General features: G+C 32.7%; 1 protein-coding gene across 1 annotated transcript; it reads left to right on the top strand.

Annotated features, from left to right (window-relative positions):
- Positions 1 to 4,021: 4,021 nt before the first annotated feature.
- Positions 4,022 to 8,210, top strand: LOC102600209 (homeobox protein ATH1). The gene is made up of 5 exons (XM_006360938.2): positions 4,022 to 4,730; positions 5,821 to 7,123; positions 7,269 to 7,624; positions 7,758 to 7,818; positions 7,893 to 8,210. Exons 2-5 carry the CDS (start codon positions 5,984 to 5,986, stop codon positions 8,058 to 8,060), a joined length of 1,725 nt encoding a protein of 574 aa, XP_006361000.2. The 5' UTR covers positions 4,022 to 4,730; positions 5,821 to 5,983; the 3' UTR covers positions 8,061 to 8,210.
- The last annotated feature ends 2,535 nt before the right edge of the window (positions 8,211 to 10,745 follow it).

Here is a 10,745-nt window from a genome sequence, read left to right as displayed (position 1 = left end):
GTTATGGTGGAGGTGTTTGATAGTAGGGATTGATCACATGGTGGTAATGATTGATAGTGATGGTGGGGATTGTGGTGATGACTAAACACAATGTATGGTGGTTGACTATGTGTTGGTGATAGTTAACGACAATGATGATGACAATTGTAATAATGAGGGTGATAGGTATATATAGTAGTCGTTGCCATTAGTGGTTTATAATGTTGTTAGTTGCCATTGACGATTGTGATGATAGAAGTGATTGATGGTTGACGATTATAATGATTGTGATGGTAGAGGTGATTGGTAATTGCAGATAAAGTATAACGGTGTTAGTTGCCAATGGTGATTATAATTTTAAAAAAACAATCCCAAAATATATATATAAACTCCTCTTAATGTTTTGAGTATTTCGATAAATCATTGATTCAAAAGAAAGAAGAACGATGAGGAGAAGAAGGAGGAGCAAGAGGAGAACATACAGTAATGGTCGGTAGAAGACCAAAGAAGGAAGAGAAGAAGAAATCAAAATGTAAATAAGTTTAGCAACATACAAAAATTGTCTAGCTAGTTTTCTCGTAATTCTTAACCATAAAGCTTCTACAATATTTTAGGATTTTGTAGCGTGATACTTTCTTATAAGTTTGTAAATAATTACGCCAAACTCAATATTTTTTCATGTCCAATTCACTCATAACAAAAATTTCAATAAACAAATATTGGAAGAACTAGTTTTGCATGCCACTTACAAAAAATCTAATTTATGTCATTTTTACATCTAAAAATGTTTCCTCCACATAAAAAAGCTAAAAAATAAATAAATTATTCCTTTTGAATATATTTGGAAAGCTAATTGTTACCAAAAATAAAATCAATGATAAAGGGGGGCAGAGATATATTTTTATTAAGAAAGTTTTACTAGTATTGCACCCGTGGGATTGTCCACTTGTGTTACTTATTTAAATCCAGTAAAAGAAAACGAGTGTCGACCGTACAGGTACAATGCCAACAAAATAAGTAGATAGGGATGGTAATTGCACCAATAAATTCGTCAAAGATCTCTCCATCAGATCTTCTCTGCTAAAAAACTCCAACTTTGCTTGCATCATCATTATTTCAATTTTTTCTCAAACCCCTACTCAAATTAATTCAGATTCATATCGCGTAATATTTAAAGTCTAGTAAAATGAAATAATAAGACAAAAGTTGTACTGCTACTAAAAAGTAGTAGTAGTAGAGTCTTACAGAGGCCATACTGTTTTACTATTCATTCCATCATTTACATTTATTTGCCATAACCATTTAGTTGTTTGAATCAAGCAATGAAAGTATGTTTTTCTTTTACTTTGTTTACTCTCTTTTCTCATTTGGGTTAAAAAAGCAGGTGACTTTTTAGGTGTGTAGAGAAAATTTGCTTGGCAAGTAAAAACAGTGCAATGTACAGGAGTTTCAACAGAATTAAGGGGAATCCAGATATGTTTGGTTCTGATAATTATTGCAGAAATAGCAGAGAGAAAGAGGGGGGCCTGTGAAAAGGGATGGGCCCTCTGATAAGTAAAGGCTGCAAGAAGAAATGAGTGGAACTGCACTGCTGCTTGCTTGCCTACCATCAACTAGTAGGAGTGGTGTAGTAACACCTTACCTTCACAGACATACATCATATTTTGTTTGGTTCACATATTATATTATTATGCTCAAATTCAGGGGTGATAATTGAGCGGGTTGAGTGCAATTTGAACGAGTTATAATGAGTTAAAGAGAATAATTGGGTCAAGACTCAATTCGATACAAATTTGCTTGGGTCAAAATGGAACCAGGTGGGTTACATTATAAGTCAAGACTCAACCCAACTCAATTTTTTACCAAGCCTAATTATTTTATTTGTTCTTTTAAACTATTTTAGTACCTAATAAAATTGTTTTTTCTTTATTATGACTATATATAGCATATTAAATTGAAAAAATAAATATTTTAAAAAAAAATATTTTGATAAGATTTTTCACGAGTCAATTCGAATTACATATCATTCCAATTTTTAATGAGTTGAAATGGGTTGAACTAATAAAAGAACGGGTCATTTTAAATGAGTTGGCCGAATTAAATGGGTTGGATTTGATTTTGCCATCCCTACTTAAATTATACTTTTCTTCTCCTATTTTATATAGTAGTTTTGTTTTTGATGTCTTAAATTTTCATATTTAGCAGTAATTTAATTTTATCACTAATGTAAAATGAAAATTTTTCGAAAGCCATTTTCGTATTTTTTTTTTTAAAAGTTTCCGACTAAAAGTCAAACAGAACAGCGGTATTATAACCAGAAATTTCATGGAAGTGTTGAATACATATAAAGAAATTTAATTAGTAAATGGGTGCACCAAAAATTCTGTACTTCGAATGATAATGAAGAGTGTTATGACTTTAAAGCATTTTTTTTTGTTCTTAAATATAATCAAACTTCGTTATAATAGTATCGAGAATATTTTTTTAAAACATAAAAACTATATTTTGTGGAATATAATATCGGAGATACTTCATCAATTTGATCACTCATGTAATAACACTTTTATCCCTTTTCAAAGTTAAAGGGGTGATTAGTAGCATTATTTTTCTAATTGTTCTAATTTATAGTAGCATTATTGTTATTATTATTATCTATATACCACTGATTTTATTGTAACATTTATATATAAAATAAAAATCGAGTTTAAAACAATATGGAGGACAACGGCCTCATGCATGGGGTGCCTCAATTTTCTTCTCCTAACCCACATCAGGGGCGGATCTATGAAGAGGTGTGGGTTGCCACGCCACCCCCGAACTTTGACGGAAACTCTATATATACATAGGTATATATATATAATATTTATATAAATATAAAGTGTGCCACCCACAGAACAAAACTGGCTTGTGGTGCCACGGTAGGAGGCCAACTTTAGAAGGCTGATGTTGCGGGTTCGAATCCCATTTGTACCTAATTTTTTGAGAAATTTGCTGCAAACGTTTTTTAAGGAAAAAAAAAGGCTCCAAGCACGTTTTTTAAGGAAAAACAGCTGGCACAATTTTATTTTATTTTTTATAATTGTTATTGACTTAAATTAAATTAATTACATTATTACTCCTTTGAATTTTCTTTTATTTGATTAAATACTCAATAAAAGTGTAATATCTTATTTATATTTTATTGATTGATTTATGATATATATCGAAAAGATGAATAATTTAATCAAATATAAAATTAATTTAATCGATAAGTCTATTTGTCACCCACAGACTCTAAATTCTGGATCCGGCACTGACCCAGATGATGGAAGAATCTACAAATAAGGATGAATATCATGACTTACCTTAGTTAAAATTTAATGTACATATGCTAAAACTCTTTTAAACTCATTTAATTTGTCTAGATTATATATTTAAAAAATAATTAGTATAATACTTTTTGCTATCAAAACATAAGAAAATAAGTTTAAAAACTCAATTATTTTTCAAAAGAATATTTTCATTCTTATCGAACACACTCAAAGTGTTCCTATTAGCTACTTCTTGTTTATTTTTCAATTGAGCATATTCTTATGTAATTAAGTTAATCAAATAAAATCATTTTCTTTAGTTATACTCTTCAATCTCAACTTTAAAAAGATTGAGATTTTACAACTTATTAACATGAATGTGTAGATGACATATTTTAATTTATTTACATAATACGCACAATTATTTTTTTTCAAAATTTAAATTGAAAGTATATAATAAAAACACTTTATCATGTGTTTGTATGCTCAGTTGAAACAGGACTACCTCATAAACATGACTATTTCAATAGAATTGGAGGCCTACAGATAAATTTTACAGAGATGCTTAAACTATTCTTTTTTCTAGTATGTATAAATTATACTATAACAATAACATACTCAATATAGTATGAGGTCTCGAGAACATAGAATATACAAGTCCTTACATACTCATTGTAATATTATATTTGGTAGAATCCAAACCAAATGGCCTCTAAATCTGGCACTGCTTGCCTTTTGACAGTCACTATTGTATGTATTTGCAAAATATAGAGTAATGTATAGTATTGCATGAAATGTGAATGATTTTTTGCGTTTGTGTGGCTCTTCTCTCACACTATCTTTTCATAATGGGTCCATAAATCCATGTAATTATTCATCTCTCAGCTGCTCTCTGCAAAACCAACAAGCACATTTTTTGGCTTTTAACACTACTCTCACTCTCACACACACAATATAAAAACACTCTCTTTCCTTGCTTTTTCTTTGTGATTTATTAATGAAAAAAAAAATGCCCTTTGGATAATAACCCAAAAAATAAAGAACCCTTTTTTTTTTAAGAATAAAATAAAATAATGTGTTTGTGAGGAAGATGGTGATTCTGAATTTTCTGAGTTTCTTGGGTGTTGGGTTCTGAATAAAAATCTTGCTTTTCTTCCTCATGCAAGCAAAACATCTTACTTTTTGCATTGCCTTTTTTTTTTCTTTTTTTCTTGTAGTTTTTTGGGGGTGGGGTTGATATATTGTACTAGTCCTACCATTATTCCTTTTTTTACCCTTCTTCTTTTTTATTGTTAAAGGGGAGAAAAAGGGTCTTTTGATTAAACATTGTTTGGGGTGAAAGGGAAAAAAAACCAATGATTTGTTTTGAGTTCTTCTCCCCATTTGGATTTGGCAACAACTTTGGAATTCTATTTTAAGAGGAATTGAAGCTGCTGTTTGTGGAAGTTTGGCACAAGCTTGGTTATCTTCTTTCTTCACTACTACTATAATTATTATTATTTTGGATGTGTTTTAAAAGCTCAATTATGAGGTGATGAAATAATTTGTTTTTTTTTTACCCTTTCATGTTCTTGGCTTTACTATTATTAAGTTACATATAAGCTAACTATCTGTTTTGGTTTCATTCTTGGTTATCATTCTCTACTACTTGACATGTCCCATATTTATGAGTTACATTTTCACTTTATTTGTGAGTAAAGGAGAAGTAACTTTGATAATTGTTGTTTTCACATGAGAACACACTGACTAGTAAATCTGATGTTTGTTTCATTTGTCCTATCTTAACGTATGTTGTTCACACTCTTCAAAAATATCAAGGGGTGTGTGTCGGATTCTCCGGAAGTAGTATATTTTTTGAGAATTCGAGGTGGGTGTGGCATGGAAAGTGAAGAGTCTGTGTAACTTATATTTTAACTATGTTGGATTTGGCAAATTAACCATCTCCATCATAAGGAGATTTGAAAACTTAGATGGAAGTTTTTTAAAATGTTGAATTTATAAGTGGCGGATTCAGAATTTAATGGATGTATGTTCTGAGTTATGAGTGTTATAGTTATGAAATATGTATGTTTAATTATCACTATATTTGTTTTTTTGCAAATCAAAAAGCAGATTGCCTGTTTTCCATTTTTCTACTGTTATTCAAGATCAGGTGTGGTACTGAAATAGTAATATTTAGGCACATGAACTTTTGGATATGATTCTGCCTAATTATTCTTTTAACATAGACAGACCAATGTAAAGAGACAAAAAAAAGTTGGATGGTAATGACTATACAACAAGAAAAAAGAGAAAAAATGTCTTGTCCATCCTTAGTTGTTCAATCCCTAGTGCCTCTTGTGTTAAAGCATTTTTATTGAGTCAACTAGTTGGATGAAAATGATCAAATTTAGTAGAGGTGCTTTCTCTACCATCCATCAGTCGTAAGGCACGTTGCGATTTTGTTGTTTTCCTAATTTGCCATACTAATTTTTTTCTTGTATGCATAACCTTCTACAAAATCTTTGAGATGTAGTCTAAGTAGTGTTAATTGACATTTTTCTTGTTATAGGGCAATTCTATTCAGCCAAAAGTATAGAAGTGTGAACCATCAAGGTTTAATAGTCATGGAAGAACCTTTTGTGTGCCAGCAGCTGTTGTTAGCATGATCACTTAACTTTGTTGTTTCATAGAAATCCTGAAGTGATGTCGAACTCAATATTCCACTAGAGAAAATGGCAGAGCCTCATCGGATTATAGATGAAAATTTTCTTCATACAACCATTGTGCCCATTAGTTTTCCCGATACAATTTGTATGAACAATCAAAACCACATTATGGATGGACAAAACCATATCGTGGATGGACATGGAATTCCTTATCCTTTTATGCTGCAAGGTGAAGCTGTAAACAGTTCTCATGGTTTTCTAAATGTACCAAATTTTCCTCGATCTGTTGATACTGAAGCAATTCACAATGTGCTGCCGGCTGGAAGGAGCAGAATAAAAGAGTTTACAGTGAGTACTTCTTATCCAATCAGTAATGCTTACACAGAGGATCAATATATGGAGGGAATACCAATTTCTGCTGTGTCTCTTGCTAATCTTTTGGCTGCAAGGAACGCTATGCATGAGAATCCTGAAAATTTAGCGGTACTGGCTCAGTTATCACATCCTGCAGAAGGCCAGAAAATTGATGGTCTAGACTATCCTAATGTGTTGAATCATTCATTTGGATCCTACAGAAACTATGAGTTTGATGGTGTTTCGGAAATTGCTGGGACGGTTGTAGGACGAGCAGGATCTCAGCCTTTCCAATTAACTGAAAATGTGAATTCAAACACATGGTTCTCATCAGAAACAGCTAGTTTGAGTTCTGATAGTCCCTCTGGATCCTCCCGATTTAGCAACGAGCTCTGTCTAAGTCTCACAACATCACAATCTGCTGTTGCATGTGGGACTACTATCCGGGACCAATGCTCGGATATAAGCTGCTCCGGTGTAACCAACCAAGCTTTCCCTCAAAGACGCTTTGATTCAGAGCTAACTTCTTGCAACAGCAGAAATCTGTCTTTAAACTTTGGTTCATACAAACCTGTCCACCTTTCACAATTCTTAACTGGATCAAGATATCTCCGTGTAATGCAAGAAATACTCTCTGAAATCGCTCAGTTATCACTTCAAAATCATAACTTGATTGGCTATCGAGGAAATGGGATGGAGAATGGTGCAAACACTTCATTTGCTTTGAATTCAGATGCTGGAAGGGGCTATGCAGCCATGAGTTCCGATGATTCACCTGATGGAGACCATAGAATCATTGGTCTGATGGATTGTGAAGCAAAGAAAAAGAATCTGGTAGCTTTGTTGCAAGTGGTAAGTTGACAAGCATTTGATGGTTAGTTTTCGTTGTTGCACAATAATCTGGTTTGAAATTTCTTCTGCTTTGCCTCTGCTTGCTCTCGTCTCTATGCCTACTCATCTTATGTCATGTTGTGCTTTGCACTTCCCGTATATTTAGGTTGACGATCAATACAACCAATGCTTAGATGAGATTCATATGGTCATCTCTGCATTTCATGCTGTGACCGAGTTGGATCCTAGTATACATGCTCGTTTCGCCCTTCAAACAATCTCCTCCTTGTACAAAAACCTGAGGGAGAGAATAAGCAATTACATTCTCGCAATGGGAGAACATTTCAACAATAGAGGAGAAAGGGGAGTAGAGAAGTCATTCGAAACATCCTTCATTCAAAAGCAGTGGGCACTTCAGCAGCTAAAACGAAAAGACCATCAGTTATGGAGGCCACAGAGAGGCTTGCCAGAAAGATCTGTCTCAGTTTTGAGAGCATGGATGTTTCAAAATTTTCTTCACCCGTAAGCATGACTCTCAACTTATAATATACACTATCAGTATAATCGGTTCTGTTGTAGTAGATTAACTCTTAATTGAAATGCTTCTGTTTCATCTTGTAATGTAATAATTTGCTCAAAACAATGCGTGTTTCAGATATCCAAAGGATGCAGAGAAGCAATTGCTGGCAGTAAAAAGTGGATTGACAAGGAGTCAGGTATAGTTAAACTCAGATATACATGTTGATACTTTGTCTTATATATGGAAATTCTAATATACACCTTTGAACAGGTATCGAATTGGTTCATAAATGCTCGAGTTCGTCTATGGAAACCAATGATAGAGGAAATGTATGCTGAGATGAATAGAAGAAAAATTCGTGCTGGAAATGAAGATGAAGCTAACCATCATCGAAGAAATCACAAAATTATTGAGAGTCATTTATTTACAATGAAGTGACATGATGATGATGATTATGATTATGTATAATAATATTTTTGAGTTAATAGATATATCACTAGTTTAGTTGATCTTTTGCTCAAAATTTGCGCAATTGTACATCTGCTGTATCTAAGACTCCATGTTGTATGCTATGCCAAAATATGGTTTTTATATATTATTATTATTATTATTATTATTCGAAGACCGAAGTCCTTATAAATTTCATAATCAAGTAAAATCGAATGTCTAAAGCTATTAGTAATTATTACGTATTTTGTGGAAGCAAAAGCTTTCGTTATCTTACGATTTTGCTTGGTAGGTGAATTAATTAGGTAGCTTTCAACATTTTGAAGTATGTATATATGATTGGGCTAGAATCTAGATGGCAACTCACTCGTGTGGGAAGAAAAGTTTTCAGTACTTTGCCTAAAACATACAAAAAACCATAGGGGCCGGCCAGCAAGAAGATGACAATAAACACATGTTGATTTTACTTGCATCATGTGACCATATAGTACTATGTCATCTCGCTATAGTTATGTTGTCGTGGAGGTTTATATAAAAGAGATCATATTATTCATATCTACTAGTCTCCCGGACTTAGTCTCGTGTAAGTCATAAGGAACTAATTGTAACGCCTAAAAAGGCCAAATCAAGCTCGGAATCTCTAAAAATTCAATCCAAGATCTTACCTAGGTCTAAAATTATCCCTCGAATCCAATGGAACTCTCAAAATTCCTATCCGAGCATCCGACCCTTGAATGATGACCAAAGTCAACCTAAACGTTAAAATTTCACAATTTTCCAACTTATTAGTACCTTAATTCCTCAAAAAGACTCCGAATTTGAAACCGATAGCTCATTTAGACCAATTTTCCATATTTCGGAATGGATGGAATTGATAGAATTCCATTCCATTCCGACACTCGAAACTCCAAAAGATACTGAAACCCACTTTTTAACAACTTTAGCCTTTCAAATTCCAAATTTCACGACTTTTAACTCAAAACTCATTCAAAAATGACTCAGGGCCAATATCAAGAGGGATAAAACAGTAATTTTATAAAATATTCAAAAATGACCAATCGGGCGTTTCTGGTTTGCATGTCTTTCATTCTGAATTGCCTCCTTTGACTCGTGCATGCTTGCGTTTAGATAGGTTAGATACTTCTTATATTAGGAGAATTATTGTAAAGGAGTAGTAAGGGAGTGAAACCCCGATCTAATCTTACACGTGCAAGGACAGTCCTCTGAATAGAGTCCATTGCATCCCACAATAATCGACGGGGACCCCTCGCACATTTAGCATAAATCGCTGAAAACTCGAAAGTTTGTCCACTCTGAGTGGGCAGAGCCTTACTATTTGTTTCGAAGTTACAAACAATTTGTATTAAGATCTCAGTGATTCACCAAAACTAATGAAAAATGCATCCATTTGAATGTCTTGTGACCTGCCATGAGTTGTGCCAATGTAAGTCTTGGTGATTGGTTAAGAATTGAACTCTGACATATGGTGAGTAGGTTGTTTTTGAATAACTTTATTAAATGAATCATACGATAATTAACATGTCAAAATGATCTATTGTGTACTACACAATACCAATATGTGATCTACACCATCGGGGGACTTACACAAAAGCGATATTTTGGAGATAATATTTAAATATGACGGGTAAATCATGATAAACCAATATGACTTCGTATGATATTTATTAAGTTGTCATTTGGATTATTCATAAATCATGTAGGATCATCATGTAATTCAAAGCTACTAACAAAACAAGAGAAAAAAATTCAAAGTTGTAGAATGCAGGTCATGGTTATAACCCAATATGATTTCATGTTATTTCTCCCTAGTTATCATGTTGAGTTACTCACAAATTATGTCGGTTAGTCATGCATTTCAAAGCTACAAATAAAAGAGAGGGAAAAAAATATATGCGAAAACTATGGCAGGTAAGTTATGACAGACCGACACAACTTCATGCTATATTGAACTACATATTTGTCCTTCATATCACACTAGTATGACTTCATGTTATACTCAGATTAGTTGTCATGCTAGATTGCTCATGAATCATGTCAGATCATCATAGTTTTAAAGCAACAAATAAAAAAAGAAAAAAAATACATTTCAAAACTATAGCTTCATGCTCGTCCTCCTATTGAATTACTCGTAAATCATACTGAATCGTCATGTATGATTTCAAAGTACATAAAAAGGAGGAAAAATATATTTCAAAATATTAAATAATTTAAAATATTTGAGTGAAATAATATTACAGAACAATTTCTAGGTATCGTGACCGAAATAAATATATATATATATATATATATATATATATATATATATATATATATATATATATATTATATAATTACTTTTTTGAATGAAATGTATTTACTTAAGAGAAAAGGGTCAAAATTATCTCAGAACTATGCGAAATAAACCACTTATACCCTTTGTTATATTTTGGGATAAGAAATGCCCCATTGTTATCCTAAGAGACCACAAATATCCTCAAGAGTTAACAACCCAAATATTTAGTGACGTGACAAGCTACGTGGGACTAATCCCTCCACCTAAGTGTTGCCAACTAGGATTCACTACAAAAAAAAAACTAGACTTTTAGCACAGACAAAAAATCACCACAAAATCTCAAAATATTCACTACTAAAAAATTGTCAAAAAACGACGGCCAA

Source organism: Solanum tuberosum, unplaced genomic scaffold, assembly GCF_000226075.1.
Source record: "Solanum tuberosum cultivar DM 1-3 516 R44 unplaced genomic scaffold, SolTub_3.0 scf00342, whole genome shotgun sequence".
NCBI lineage: Eukaryota > Viridiplantae > Streptophyta > Magnoliopsida > Solanales > Solanaceae > Solanum > Solanum tuberosum.
The sequence above is the reverse complement of the archived record's forward strand: the minus strand, read 5'-3'. Positions and strand labels throughout refer to the sequence as shown.

Excerpts from the sequence above, each read along its gene's own strand:
- LOC102600209 (XM_006360938.2), top strand. The coding sequence starts at position 5,984 with ATGGCAGAGCCTCATCGGATTATAGATGAAAATTTTCTTCATACAACC. Across the intron at positions 7,124-7,268 it reads TGGTAGCTTTGTTGCAAGTG|GTTGACGATCAATACAACCA; the intron begins GTAAGTTGACAA and ends CCGTATATTTAG. Across the intron at positions 7,625-7,757 it reads TTTCAAAATTTTCTTCACCC|ATATCCAAAGGATGCAGAGA; the intron begins GTAAGCATGACT and ends TGCGTGTTTCAG.